At 36.4% G+C, this 16,177-nt stretch overlaps 1 protein-coding gene across 1 annotated transcript; it reads right to left on the bottom strand.

Annotated features, from left to right (window-relative positions):
• Positions 1-9,245: 9,245 nt before the first annotated feature.
• On the bottom strand, positions 9,246-14,941 carry LOC145783662 (uncharacterized). Its single transcript, XM_082595548.1, has 4 exons — positions 14,829-14,941; positions 13,903-14,063; positions 10,801-10,897; positions 9,246-10,186 (listed from the first exon to the last, which is right to left on the bottom strand). The coding sequence occupies exons 1-4, from the start codon at positions 14,902-14,904 to the stop codon at positions 10,125-10,127; spliced, it is 396 nt and encodes a 131-aa protein (XP_082451674.1). The 5' UTR covers positions 14,905-14,941; the 3' UTR covers positions 9,246-10,124.
• Between the last annotated feature and the right edge of the window lie 1,236 nt (positions 14,942-16,177).

Genomic DNA, 16,177 nt, shown 5'->3' on the forward strand with positions numbered 1-16,177 from the left:
CATAAAATTACATGCATTTTGGTCATATAGGCACGAATCATGGCTTAATAATGGAGGGTAAACGGTTGTTTATTTTGCATCATAGCAGTTCCGTAGACACGTTAAGCCCTCCTTTCTAAACGAACTTGGCCTTCTATCCGGTTTTTAATTTGGTATCAGGGGATTGTCATATATATATGGAATGCAAGTCGGGCTCTTAAACTCAACGCCTTAGCCATTGCCAAAAAAATGCCTTATTTCAATACAGCAAACAGGCGACATACTAACATGAACAAAAATGAATTTGCTTTTAAGAAGTTGTGGAATTAACCTAGTACGTGGTTCGTTGGCATCCGATTTGTATACAAACCTTTGGATTGGGTCACTAGTTCTTAAATCTTTCTCGGTGTGATGCACTCGTATAATTTTTTCGGTCTTGTGACGCACTAACAATAGGCTATATCTGTTTTAGCCCATTCAAAAAATGTTGTTCTAACGGTAGGGTTTATCTCCTTTTTCACTTTTTACGCTTTGCACGTCTCTTAAACTTGATTTGGATATTTTTGGAACATCTACAGCTTTGCAGCTAGCATTTTGTCACAGATGAAGCGGTGCAGAAATGTGGTCAAAATTTGAATTTTATTTACCGCCTTTAAAATGTGTACCGCTTTGTTTCTTGTGTTTTTTGCTGTCGGATTATAACCAACCTCACCGGCAATTTCAGCGCATTAGTCACGCAACAATGAATTTGCGCCCTTGCTAAGGGCTTACACCACTCAACTGCAGGCTATTGAAATTCGAGCGTTTCATTTTCAGGAGGATTAGAAAAAGTGACAAATTAGGCGTCCTAACCAAATATGTAAAAAAAAAGAAACTCTACGGAAACTCATGCACATAAATGTTTACCACATTAAAGTAGCGTACTACTGAGCGTAGCCCGACTCTTGAAAGACTGAGGCTATTTGCGAACTTTGTTCATTGACATTCTCCTGGATATATCTGAATCCAATTTGGTGCTTTATTTTTTTTTTAGTTTTGACTTTCTGCAACCTCGCTTTGACATTAATCCCGTAGTAAAATGCAGAAAGCGCTTGAACCATTAAATGTGTGAGCTTTTTTGCGCTTAGCCTGTTTACCTTCAATGACCAAACTACCTAATCTCCGGGTCTCCGCCGTTTAAAGTAAGCACTTTTGAGAGGTAAATGAAGTAATGTATAAGACATCCCTTAACTTCTGTTCATTCTTCAACTTCAGTAAAAGTACGCTAGAACTGAACGTTCAAAAAATTCAATGTTGACTGGGATGGTGCAAGGCAAACGAACAAAAGGACGACAAAAAATGAAATATTTTGACAATATCAAGGAAATTACTGGAATAAAAAGCATGCTGGAAGCACTAATAAAAACAAAAGACAGAACAAAATGGAGGCAGTTCATATGGGAGATCACAGCTGATCAAACATGATCAATCTGTTGAAGAAGACTTGAACGCCTTATACAACTAATTCAGCGTAGTGATTTTTCCATTTGTGGTTCTCAAGGTGCACCACACAAAACTCACCACATTCGGATACTTTCACCTACCTTACCAGAGTGCTCAAACTGCCAGAACGGTGAGCTATGCGCATATATAAATATAACTGCAGACAGGACGCCACTGTTTTGATCTAAGTCTCCTCAGTGCAATAAATAGTGCACTGGTTGAGAATGCCTCATTAGTATAAATCAACGCAGTGTGGTGATTTTTTCATTTGTGGTATGCAAGGAACTACATTTGGGTGGTTTCACTCATTTTGCCAAAGTGCTCAATTGGCGAACCACGAGCATGATAAGCAAATTCAATGGACTAATGTTTGGTTTAATTTGCAAGTTTTACTTGTAATCTTATTGTTACGAGTGTCACTTTCCGGCATTTACGATTAATTGTTGTGCAGTCTTTTAGTTTAGACACTCTTGTTATAAGAATTTTATGTACGATAACTACGTTTTAATGTTACTGAAATTTAAGAGAACAAACTTCAACTACAGCTAAATGAGAATTTAGACCGGTAGCCCGCGACGTCCACCCTAGGTGAAAAAGTTACCAATTTCTAATCATACAGCGATGTCCGGTGGTACGTGGGTACTCATAATCTGGAAGTCTGCCGGGCCGCCGGTGGTGGGTGTGGAAATGGGGGGCATTTTTCATGGCCCAAAAAATGCGCTAGGTCAGCTGAAAAAACTACCACTTGAAACTTAGTTGGTTGTAAAGTAAATTGTTTCCAGATGATTGTCTGGTATGTGACAGACATTTTCGGTGGTGGGGGGGCTCTGACAGACAAGTTTTATACCCCCCAAAATTTGCGCTAGGTCAGCTGAAAAAACTACCGGATAAAACCAATTGATTATTAATCTGTGGGTGTTAAGCTTCACAAAAATATATGTGACAGACAAATTTGATGGTGGGTGTCCCCTGACAGACTACCTAAAGTAGATGACCCCCCCTAACTTGAGCTAGGTCAGCTGAAATAGTTACCGGATAAAACCAATTGAAAATTAATGTGTGAGTGTTAAGCTTCACAAAAATATATGTGACAGACAAATTTGATGGTGGGTGTCCCCTGACAGACGACCTAAAGTAGATGACCCCCCTAACTTGAGCTAGGTCAGCTGAAATAGTTACCAGATAAAACTAATTGAAAATTAATGTGTGAGTGTTAAGCTTCACAAAATTGTATGTGACAGACAAATTTGATGGTGGGTGTCCCCTGACAGACGACCTGAAGTCGGCCAAGGTCACCTCCAGGTTTGCACTAGGCTAAGTCAATTGATAAGAGCTATTTGTTAGCTGTGCTTTTGAAGTATGGTGCAGTGGCGGCGACGCAGTCTAGATGTTTGGGCAGGTGTCGAGCATAGTTTCTGCATTGACTACAATCGTCTGAAGACGTTGAATCAATTTAAAAAAGGGTTGATTTGCTGTCTGAGATTATAGAGAAATCCGGTTGTCTTACTTTTAGCGAGTTTGGTGATTGAAATGTTACAGCCCTACTGCAAGCTGTTAAATTAGTTTGAAAGGGATCATTTGCTTTTGTGTCACAGTAGGCAACGACACATTACTAAAACAATTCACTCCTTAAAGCGCTTGATCATCTGACTACCCTAACCATTTAGCTATGTGATACTGATAACACTTTTTTCGAAACTCCCTACAATAGGCTACTATATGCATCACAATGATAAATAATCATGTACTTTACATTTTTTATTCCTTCAAACCGTTATTGCATGAACAAGACTTTTCAAAGAGGCAGTCAGTGACAATTCAGTTTAGGCTACGCAACAAATCAGCGAGCTAACGAGTACGGATAATTAATTATTAGTAGGCTAAGTTGAAGACTATGTTACAAAAAAGTTAGTAAAAAGTATCATTTCGAAAAAATATTGACAGCAAATCAACGTTCTTTTTACATCAATTCAACGTCTGCAGACGCTTAATCAATGTAAAAAAACGGTTGATTTGCTGTCTGGGAGTAATTAGTGTGCGTTATTACTTATTAGCCAAACCATTATTGCAACTTCATTTGTAGTTTTGATTTACGTACTGGTAATGCTATACGTACGTACCCATAACTTTACAAGAGTTAGCAGGTGGCTACTTTATTATTTTCAAGCCAGTAATGTTTCGCCTATCACATCAAGGTTTTATTTACCCAAGTGAATTCTAGGAGTTACTCAAAAAATTGGCGAGTTTTTTTGTAACAAGCATGTGTGAAAAGCAGCAGTAACTTAACTGGGCAGACTTTAAAAGAGTGTCCGAATTTCGGAGTGATATTTTACAGACAAACAACTACCAAATGGAGGAGGGTGTCATTGATCAGTTGCCTACAATCATCGTAACTCCGCCAACCGATGAGGATGCGGCTTAGGTATAATAACTATCACGATAAAGGATGATATTTGCTACGCGACATGGAAGCACTGAATTTTGAGATTAACTCGTATACAATTACATCGCGATTGGCAACGCAAAACTATCGATTAGTCACCAACATGTTGCTAATTTAGCTTAACGTTGACATACTTCAAACTCTTTAGGCTTACACATTTTTTTTCAGGACAACTATGAAAGACCTGGAGAACATCAACTATGTTTTATTTGCTGTAGCACGACTTCAGACGATGCAAAATGTAAAGTTGTGAAACAATCTGGACTTCATGGAAAAACATTGCAAGCATTCGACTACAATTATCATCCGATTGCTTTTCTGTCATCACACATAAAATCATTCAGATAAGTTCCTCTGCGTTACCCATAGGTGTCTATCATCCGTCATGTCACAAAAAGTTTACAGCAGTTAAAAGAACATTTCAACCTAAGGCAATTGCTTCATCTTCTGCTAAAGTCGCTAAAGTTGAAACAAGATGCAGAAGCTCGCTTCCTAAGTCGGACAAAATAGGTTTATTGAAAGGATCCTGTATATTTTGCGGTCGTAAACGAAAGAAATACAAAAACAAAGAAGAAAATACCGTTAAGGTGTCAACAATGGATGGATGCGAATCGCTTAAGTCAAGAGCAATGTTTTCTAAAAACGAAAGGATTAAATCACTAATTCGTAGTGGTGTGGACTTAATTGCCAAAGAAGCAGAGTATCACATCTCTTGCCGGGTTTATTTTGATGGAGAGACTAAAACCAATCCCCAAACCACCACAAACTTGAATATTTCATCTCGCCAAACTCATAACCTTGCTTTCCTAACAATATGCGAATTTGTTGAGGAAGAGGTCATACAAAAGCAAAGACCAATGCTATTTTCAATATTATATAATCTATACAAAGATGAGTATTTGGAAAATGGAGGAAGTGATGATGAGCTATCATCTTACACCCCACAGAACCTTGTGAGGAAAATTTCTCATAAGTTTGGTAACGCACTAACAATAAGTATTCTTGATCATCGAAGAGGCAATTTTATTTACAGCTCACTTCTTTCCGCTGAAGAAGCAAAAGATGCTCTGATAGGTGATTATAGTGCCAAGCAAGATGATCAGATTCGAGCAGTGGCACTTCTCTTACGAGGTGAAATATTGAAGCTACCCAAAACTAAAACCCCAAATCCAACAAACATAGAGAGCTTGAAGGATATGGCCCCAAAGCTTCCCGAATCATTGCAACTCTTCTATACCACACTATTATGTGGGTTGAAATCCAAATTCAGTGATTCTCACACAGACACAATGGAAAGAAAAGCAGAATCAATGTCGTCAGATGCTGTGTATAACGTCAGTCGAGGTCATGTGAAGTGAAGCCATGGAAGCACACAATACTTGGTTTAGGTTTAGGATCAATGACAGGTTCCAAGTTAACTTTGCAGATACTCAACAGGGAAGGTCACACAATTAACTACAATGATGTGAAAAGTTTAGAGACAGAATTTGCATACTCTGCTTTATCACAGGAAGAAAGTACTTCCGACGGTATTGTAAACAGTCCTAGCCTTGCAACAGCCTGTGTATGAGATAACTATGATGCCAATATCGAAACCCTTGATGGCAAAGGCACACTTCATGTTACGGTTGCTGGTCATACGTACCAGAATGCTGATCAAATTCATGAAGGCCCTGAGAAGGAAATGATCACCACCAAAACAGGGAGGAACAGAAAAAGCTACACTGAAACAGCGAGAGAAATTCCACCATTCCAGACCCTCTTCAGAAAGGCAAAGTTTCAAGTTTATCCTCACTCAGAAGAGTCGTGTTTTGTGGGAGAAGGATCTGATCTTGTTCAGGAAATAATGGATAAAGAGTCCATCTTGCCATGCAAAATGAAGCCCGTTAGATATGTATTGGCTCAGCAAAAGTAGAGATTTTGCAACTCCACTCTATGCTGGTTTCATGAGCAAATATAGAGTGGATCGTCTACCGCTACAGCGAATATGTTACATGGACCCAGTAACAAGATCACCAACCAACAATGACGTTGTTAAAGAAACACTGGTTAGAACGATGAAGGTTGCAACTGAAACTCATCAACAATATGCCGTGGTGACATATGACTTAGGCTAGCTGTTGCACAAAAAGCCTACTCCATTCAAACCATTGAAGCCCCTCTTTTTGACAATCTCCTCATTATGCTTGGGAATTTCCACATGGAACTTGCATTTTTCGGAGCAGTAGGAACCTTCATAAATGATTGCGGGATAGAGTAGGCTACATATTGTCAGAGTCAAAGATCCTTGCCGAGGGATCATTACAAGGGTTTATTAAGGAAAAATTTTACAACAGGTGTACTCGTGTGCACGAAATTACAGCCAACGTCATGGAAAGAAAGCTATACGATCGATTCTTGACAAGTTTGGATGCAGATGAAATTGACAACTTCCAGCAAGTCATGTCCACTATTCCAGCTGACCCTGATAAAATAGAAGTATGCTTGGCCAACCCAGTCGTCACCGAACATCGAGAAAAGTATGAAGAATAGGCCTACTTTAACAGGTCCATGAATGGAGTGTTTGGTGACCCCTGTCAGTTCTGGACAATATACGTGTTCTTAATTAACCGACTCTATCGAGAAGTGCAGAGGTGCGTCAGGATGAACGACGTAAGTGGTTACATGGTTATTGTACCAATACTTCTAGAAATATATTTTGCTTTAAATCGTCCAAATTATGCAAGATGAAAAACTGAAAAACGCGGATCCGAAACTGAGGGCTATACTGGATAATGGTGCTTTCTCAGTTAGACGTACCAAAAAGAATTACTCCAGGACGGCAGTCGGTCTGTCTTTAGAGCAAACTGTCAATAGGGACGCTGCGTCGCAGGTAAAAGGAATAATTGGCTTTAGGAACTCAAAAAGTGCCATAAAAAGGTGGTTAAACTGATAAAACTTCATAGGCTACAAACATTTTTTTTCATTTTCAGGAGGCACCCCTTGCAAACATTAAGAAGATTGACTGCGCTTTACTTCCCCCATGCAGAAGGTGTCTAGAAAACAAAGTTACTTGGGCGCACTATGTTACAATGATGTGGTCAAGAGCTCACACGGCAGTCCTTGCGAGGGGATCTCTCCTCTTGATTATGGCTGGTCGAAAAAAGATGAAGTTATCATTCCAAGCTGGTTTGAAGGCGCAGCCATACCATTTGAGCTATTTAGTAAATCGGAGGAAAGAAGTGATGAGGATGACATTGAGAGTTATGATGAACAGTGGAGCGGAGATTCCGACTCGGAAGCTGAATCTGACTTGGAATTACTTTTTTAGTCAATGACTCTCCACCATTGGCAAACAATTTTTCTTATATAGACTGTTCAGTATTGACGAAAAATTCAAACAAAAACTTTTCAAGTATTAATACCCTTAACAGTAATTGTTATTGTTGATCTAACTCACTCTAACCCAAATTCGGTGATTGCTCAATTTGCATCATTTTTATTCCAGTATTCCATTAGTAGTTAAATTGCCTGTTATACGTATTACTTACACTTCTTCAAGGCTTTTTCAGCAGTAACTCATATCATTGATCTAGCGCAAAAAGGGAAGGGGTTACCTAGACCTAGCCTACTTCAGGTCGTCTGTCAGGGGACACTCACCATCGAATTTGTCTGTCACATACATTTTTGTGATGCTTAACACTCACACATTCATTTTGAATTGGTTTTTATCCGGTAACTATTTCAGCTAACCTAGCTCAAGTTAGGGGGGTCACCTACTTTAGGTCGTCTGTCAGGGGACACCCACCATCGAATTTGTCCGTCACATAGAATTTTGTGAAGCTTAATACTCACACATTAATTTTCAATTGTTTTTTATCCGGTAACTATTTCAGCTGACCTAGCTCAAGTTAGGGGGGTCATCTACTTTAGGTCGTCTGTCAGGAGACACCCACCATCAAATTTGTCTGTCACATATATTTTTGTGAAGCTTAACACCCACAGATTAATAATCAATTGGTTTTATCCGGTAGTTTTTTCAGCTGACCTAGCGCAAATTTTGGGGGGTATAAAACTTGTCTGTCAGAGCCCCCCCACCACCGAAAATGTCTGTCACATACCAGACAATCATCTGGAAACAATTTACTTTACAACCAACTAAGTTTCAAGTGGTAGTTTTTTCAGCTGACCTAGCGCATTTTTTGGGCCATGAAAAATGCCCCCCATTTCTATACCCACCACCGGCGGCCCGGCAGACTTCCAGATTATGAGTACCCACGTACCACCGGACATCGCTGTATGATTAGAAAGTGGTAACTTTTTCACCTAGGGTGGACGTCGCGGGCTCCCGGTCTAATTCTAGAGGTTCGATGTTATTTACAACGGTTTTAAAGATTGTGCATAATTGCAGTTGATTAACGACTAGATTGATATGATCCGAGTTCAGAGGTAAAAAGCTTGTATTTTATCTGATCCAACTTGAGTTCGTGCCTATAGTTAAGATTATTCTTTAATAACTTATTATATGAATGCGTATATCTGTGCTTTGATGCTATTGGAGAATTACCATTTTATCTTTTTTTAAATAAGTTCAAACACCAAACGGATTGAGGGTATCGTGTGATGAAGTCAATAAATTGTTTACCAATGTACTTAGACTACTTCATTTATTTCATGAGTCATGTTGCTTTTGAACGCCATTCCAAAGATGAATCGATATTTGTTTAGAGGTTATAGAAAGTAGTAACTATATTTGATGTAATTTGCTCTGCATGGCTTTTTTGCTTGTCATCGAACACTTTTTCTTTTTATTGTATCAATAGCATTTATTGTTTAAATGCAAACAATTATGCCTCTAACGCTCAGTCAGTCAGGTATGCAATTTTTGAATTTAAATCCAGTAAAACAGTCAAAAGCAATTGTCTCTTTGAGGATAGATGGTTGTTCATGACAATCGCCTTTCCCTCAACAGTCAACAACACCATAAGACTAATCGCAATCCTGCTCCCTTACGCACTAAGTTCAGAACAAACGTTTAAAAACTTCAACTCTCGATTACGTTTCTCCAACAGATATGTGATTTGCAGTCAACATTAGTTTCAGTGATATGTTTTGAAAACGATTCCGTGACAAAACCTTTACTGTAACCAGTGTTGCAAGATCCTCTTCAAATGTTCACCCAACTGTCAAAATCTAAATAAATTTGTGCTTGTTAGTAGCACAATGAGAACATTATCTTCTCATCCCCGGATGCTTGGATTCAAGTATGGAACTCACCTTACCTTTAGTAGCACAATCGTAGCCTATCTCAAAACCACACCAAATATAGACAAAGACTACATTTTTATTAAATATTAGCGACTTCGACTGTTATTCGGTATAAACGGGTCAGTCTCTAATAAAATCCTCAACATCCAAATTACGGGAGATACATCTATCTGGATGCAACGAATTTTTCCGAGTCCAAATTTGATTAAGCAATAATACATAATAATAATAATCAATCAACAAAAAGCGTTGCCTCTATGTTATTTTCTATAGTGCTATTGTTATTAAGCGTTTGTTGACTATTAACACATAACACTAACACATAATTACCATCCAGCGTTGTATAAGAACAAACTTATGCACGTGTTTCTCTTTAACTTATCATTGTTTCAGTCTCAGAACGCAATACGAAAGCTTCGCTGTCACTTAGCCTATAGGTTGTACGGGTTCGTGATAGTTATTAAACAAACCTCACATACAAAATGGAAAAAAGGTCTTTGTTGAAAATGAATGTTAAAGAAAATAATATTTGCAATCATTTAAACATGTTACAAAGAGCATTAAAATAATGAAACTGAGAGCGGCAAGTTGCAAAATCATAAAACTTTTGTGAAGATGATTTAAAGACTGAAGCCAAGGGTTTCAATTTTGCGCCGAAAAACCTGACGAATATTTTTATGCAAAATTTTTTATTGAAGTGCGCAAAGTTAAGAAGTCTACTAGACTACAGTTTGGGAAGGTTTTTATTTTTTTATTATTATTTTTATTTAAATAAAATACTCTTTTTGCTATGCTTGCACTGTATTCAATGTGTTCAAAACTATGATCAGAGTATGCTTTCCGGACAATGCAAAACACTTTTTTTCTCTCATGCCCCAGTTGATAATTTACAGTGGGAGATGTTTGGTTTTCCTCAAAACGCCAATGCTATCCTTCATCATGGTTGTATGAGTAGTGACAGTTGAAATTGTTTCTATAGAGGAACGGCTCCTTGTCTGTTGCATCGCATGGTAATTCGGCAGTAGATACAAGTCACTACAAACAAAAAAGTTCAAAATATTATTGCTGACTGTTGTAAAATCTATCTTAAATGAAAAAATTTCCTACTATCATCACAAAAATGAACCGTCCCTGACACCATCTCAGCAAGAGGTGTGATGGCAGGAATGTCGTGTGTAAAAAATAAAATTAATTTTTCATCAGTCAATTGTCATTTATGGCTGGCTATTCTTTACTAAACTTTTTAAGGCTACAAAGCCTTTTCCAGTAGTTGCAACATGATTTCAATAGTCCGTAGTGGTACATCGCAGTAGCACAGTTACATCTACCGCTAGTGTGGTGTCTTATGCGCTAGTGACATAAATTTGTCAAACATCATTGAGGTCATATTTAAAATATATTTTTTATCAGAAAACGGTGCCAAAAAAAAACAAAAAACAAAAAAAAAATTTGGTTGTCGACCTTGATAGAAATTTAGAATCACTCTTTTCCTAACATGTTGTTAGTCAAAAGCTTTTAAAAGCTTTGTTTTATTATTTCCTTGTCAATGCATATTCACATTACCTACGGGTACAACGCTAACTTAACTACATATTATTTTACTCATTATTTCAATTATATAAATTTGATACAATTATTAAAATTCTCACTTTTTTTCTTACAACTCCAACATTGCTTTATGCTGTAATGGCCCGTTGAGCTCAGTCTTGTGCAATAAGGAGCGCAATTTATTGTTATTGGATAAATCTAAAAAGCAATATTCGTAATTATTGTACTTGGGCAATTTTATTAAGTTCAATATTGAAACGGTAAAATTGAATAAAATTTATTAGCCAATACTCATTTCTTAAAAATTAGTAGGCTATACGCTATCAATTGTATGTTATATCCTATTATAAGTATCTAGAAAAGATTAATTACTATCATAAGTAAATTCTTACACAAATAATTACAAACACAAAATTTTGCTGACAAAATTAAATTTTAAATGCAATATTATCATCTCAAAAGCGAGATAAAATAAAATATAAAACGCTTAACTCGACAAACAGTCGATATATACTGTATTTGATTTTATAGCAAAAACTTCTTGCAGAGATATACTGTGCTATAAAGTAAAAATTCAACATAAAGCAAAAATAAAGAAGTAAAAACAATTTAAACTTCATACAAAATAGGAATTAACATGCGTTTACTTATATTATAATATTTATATTATTTAATATAATTATAATTATATAATTATATTATATAATTATAATTATAATTATATTATTTTTACCATTAACTTCTTTCCCAAAAATGTACAATATATTATGTTGTTTGGACACATGATGTTTGAATTTATCATGACTATAGGCTAGCACAGCAGGGTAATCCAAACAATGCTCATCGCGGACCGAAAACATGGGCAGTAGAAAAGCTGATGTCTGAAGAAGGTACTAATTTGCTAAAAGTTCTGAAAGGCTTGACCCAGGAAGCTAGTAACAATTTTTTTTTGTGGTTGCAGTTGATTTATTTTGTGGCCCAATAGTGGTTATTATTTAAAAGGTACACTTTGTATTTGAAAAAATTATTTAAATAAAACTAGATTGCTGTAAAATTCAAACTTAGCCTACGAGATTTGTGTTATAACATTGAAGTAAAACAAACGACAGTTATTTTTTTTATCCAATTGTTTACAGTCTTGAATATAATGTATTTTATTCTGTAAAATTTTGAAAATCCGTCCAAAGCCTCCCAACCTTTCCATACAGTGGACCTTAAATAAGGCACATTTCACTTCACACTTCAAAAATTTAAGCTTTACCTAGTTGAGTTACCTATATTTGTACCTTAGAGTATTACATTATTTTCTTAAATCTAGAGAGGAATTGCTTCAAACGGTTCCAAACGAGTGCAAAATGTTCTACCTCTTAAATCTGCCGTTGAAAAACGCGTGCCCAATACTGGCGGGTGATAAAATGTAATTCAGCGAACAAAGCAACCGAGAAATAAAACATGAATTTAAATAAATCTCAAGTGCCCCCCTCCCCTTCTTGGAGGGGCTAACAATTGGAAAAACATGGCAAAATTCCACCCACTTGGAATATTACAGTGCTTTCTGAAATAATCGAATATGTTTTTGTTTTGTTTTTCTGATAAACAATAAACAAGTCAAATTGATTTTCGACATATTTTTTCCAAACACATGTATAAAGTACAGGCACATGTCCATCTCTTTACATTGGTACTATAAGCTATATCGTCTATCGCTGAGTTCTTGCTACACTCGACTGCCGAGAAACTCTATACTGTAAGCTATCGTTATCTAAAATACCAAACATTAGTTTTTTGTATCACTTTACAATAACTTTCGCTTTACACTGTGACTTTCTATAATGCTGAAAATGAGTTATTTTGCCAGCCACTTCAGGCCCGCAGGCATGTAATTGGACAAAGTTAGGCAAACAAAAAAATACAAATCATTTTTAATCAAAAACCAAATTGCCACACACAATTATTTCTTTACTTTTAGCTTTAATCTGCAGCGGTATATTCGCTACTGTATTGTCAGAAAAGAGTTGTTCACCCCAAAAATTTTGACAATTTATTAAACAAAAAGTTTTGACCTTCATGTTTTTTACAAACCTATTGGCACTTTTCTGGCATGCATTTTTTGAGCCCATTGAAGATATTCAAAACATAAAAAATGAGATGCAGGTAAAGTTAAATATCACAAGAGCAAAAAAGTGGGATATTTTTAAAGCCAAAACAGCCAATAGAATGAGTTGCATTTTCTGAACTAATCTCCGTATCATCTTTTTATCTCGCTGTGTACGATAAATCTCAATGTAAATGGTAGTTTACAGAGCTAAACTTGCATAGGGTTGACTGAATTTCTCGTGAGTTTAACTCAGGTCGGTACCCTACAATTCAAAATGGAACTAGACCGCAGCAGAATTTTTTTCTGTTTGAGATGCTAACAGTATTGAAACGCCAATAAAACCTACAAAAAAAAAATTCGTTAAGATAGATCAAGAGAGGTGGTTTGAGAATCTGCTATTGTACTAATTTTTACGGTAAGTGACAACTACTGTAAATACACAATGCTTGAAGTTACTTTTGGGAAAATTGCGTGGCAGCAGAGGGAAAATTCGTCCAGCTGACCCCAAAGCATATCCTCACTTTGTATACGTTTCAACCTACACCATATGGGCTCAATCCAAGGGCGGGTGAAGGGGATGATCACTCCCCCATTCATTGGAGTGGTTGGAATGACTAAGACGAGTTGAAAGTTGTTGTTGAAATGACTATGACAATTTTAGCCCACTGTCCAAAAATCCCCCCCCCTAATTTTAAAAGTGGATAGAGCCCCTGGCTTTCACCCACCATAGATAGTGTGGAACGACTTTTGGATGCGCTATGATGATGCCTCCTGCAGATTGCACGTAACATCGTGATAGGGCCCCTATGTTTGAGTGACCCTTGCAACAGAGTTAGTAAAGACATGTGAGATTATACAATTCACGTGCAAGTCTGCAGTTATTTCACATCGCAAAAATAAATCATAAGTATTATTGCCGTAAACGTCAAACATAGATTGAAATGAAAATATATTTGAGTCATCACATGGGCCTCATTAAAAAGTCCATCCCAGCCAGAAAATCAATGGTTTTTAGCATTGATCTAACGTCTGCAAACGTTAAATCAACGTAAAAAAGCGATTTAATGGCTGGAATGCGTTGCCTTAGGTTTAAGCAAGGTCTCACCTGTTTTTTTGGGAAATATTTTGCAAGAGTACGTGATTTTGTTTTTTCAATTGTCTTGCTTTTGCTTGAAGGAGACACACTATAGGAAGGCTCGTGAAAGTGTCTTCTTTGCTTTTTCATACCAGCATCCCGTAATGCTTTTAAAGCTTTTCTGAGTTTTTCTGAAAGAAAAGTTCTGTTTTGTCTTGGGAAAGACCAAAAGGAGTAGTAGCCTAGTTTAACATAAATGAAAATTTTATTATATCTCTTTGCATGGCCACCTGGAGATGCGGCCTGATTTGTCACATTTTGCAGATTTTGACTACAGCTACCGCTAGTGTTTGTCTCACATTTTCTGAAATTTTTTTACTTTTTGCTGTCTCCTAATTATATAAAAGCTTTTTGTTGCCTTGGAAAAGCAGTAGAAAATGAGAAAAAGTAAGTTGAAAAACGCTGAATCAGACTGTTATTGAAAAATTAACAGTCTGACTAAAATCTTCGAAATCAATTTTTTTTTTTTTTCAACATCTGAGGATGTTAAAACCTATTGTGTCATCTGGGGAAAACAGTACAGAAAGCGTAAAAATATAATTTTTAGAAAAATTTAATAAAACATTCGCAAAAAGTTAGCGAAATCTGGAAATTTATGCAAAATGTGACAAAGCAGGCCGTATCTTTAGGAAGCCATGCTCTTTGTTTGTATTTTGGAAACTCACAAAGGCTGGGAACTACTGCACTAAATCGTAAACAAGTGTAACCGGTTATTGTCAGTTAACGTTATCGAACTATTAAACATTAACAAACGTTTTTCTTGCTTGATTCATAATGAGCTAATAAAATTCCTAGATATCTAGCCTGTTTTCTAACCTAACCTGTTTTTTGAATTAAAATAAATAGCGTATACTAATGTCATGAAAGATAGAGTTTTACAACAGTTGGCTACTTACTATTGTTGGATAAAAATCCCATGTTATCTTGAATACAGAAATAAGTGATGAAAATAACAATCAACACCCATTTCATTTTGACTTCAAGGTATTCAACTGGTGAAGACTATTCCTTGAAAATAAAAAACATTCAGATGTATGTATATGTTACTTTTTTGTAAACTTTACAGCATATTGCTATTATTTTGAATTACCAGGCAACTACACAAAGTTGCAGATAGTCTAATTTTAACATGGCAACTCGATTTCTCTTTTCAATTTTGGTAAAAACTTATTTCACAACCATTTGCATAATTGAAGATCTAGAGGTAGAGGAGAGCCACTTCATCACGGGGACTTATAACGTTTGTGTTTTGTCGCTTCTACCTTTTTTAGACCTCTGCTATGTTCAGTATATATATTGTTTTTCGTGGTGATGGTCAGAAAGAAAAACGGAGCTGAAAAATACATTGTTAACTGCTGTACCACATCTAGCGCTGCTTTGAAATGTGGTAAGATTTCTGCTTGCCAAAGGTTTCTCTTTCTGACTCAGAAAAATCCATGACTCCACATAGGCCTACTTAATCTTAAATTTTCTCACATTTGTACCACTAGCTCCAGCGTAGCAAGAATGAACGAAAATTTAAAATCAGATCCTTCTAAAATACTTAATTAACTCAGTAGAGCACTAAAAATGTTTTTTTATGACAGATTCATAGTTAAAGATGCGCCTGCTGTTTCAAGGAATTCTTCTTGGTTTTCGAGTTGCTATAGAATTTATAGGCCACAAAAATAAACATTTCCTTTGCTCAAACAAATACTGTCATCAACTACGCTCTCACTCTCTTTCTGTTCTATTTTCCTTGCCCATGACATTCTGCAGCATATAATGCAAACTTAATCCATTTATGAAAGTAAATTTTGCAAAGTTTTTGTGATAATTTCGCTGAAAAGTTGAATTTGTAATTTTGTATGCATTCCTGTCGTTACACGCAAAGCAACAAAGAAAGCAACAAGTTGAAAATAGCAGGTTTTATGTTGCGTTTCTTGGGGGAAGAAGCAAATGATACACATTTAAGTTTCTGATCAAAATGAAAAACGACAAACTTTTTTGTACAATAACTACATTTTCCAACTATGGTGCTACCAACTTCTGAGCTTCTGTGGCCATTCGTACTGCCATAGTGACATAATGTAGCTTTGAGCAACATCTGTATTTAAGTGCTTTATGGACTTGTATTTTAGAGGTAGACATACAATGTGTTAAAGGTTAATGCTCCGCAATTAAGCAAAGACGGACTTTGGCTGCCAATAATTTCGAAACTGTGAACTAAGTGTTTGGGCATCGTCTAATCACCATGCTTCATCAA

This window comes from Aplidium turbinatum, chromosome 14 (genome assembly GCF_918807975.1).
Source record: "Aplidium turbinatum chromosome 14, kaAplTurb1.1, whole genome shotgun sequence".
NCBI lineage: Eukaryota > Metazoa > Chordata > Ascidiacea > Aplousobranchia > Polyclinidae > Aplidium > Aplidium turbinatum.

What these genes read in the sequence shown, in the direction of transcription:
- LOC145783662 (XM_082595548.1), bottom strand. Translation starts at nt 14,904, where the DNA reads ATGAAATGGGTGTTGATTGTTATTTTCATCACTTATTTCTGTATTCAA. An exon ending in AATATTTCCCAAAAAAACAG is followed by an intron (nt 10,898 to 13,902) that starts GTGAGACCTTGC and finishes ATTGCTTTTTAG; the next exon opens with ATTTATCCAATAACAATAAA. An exon ending in TTGGAGTTGTAAGAAAAAAA is followed by an intron (nt 10,187 to 10,800) that starts GTGAGAATTTTA and finishes TTTTGTTTGTAG; the next exon opens with TGACTTGTATCTACTGCCGA.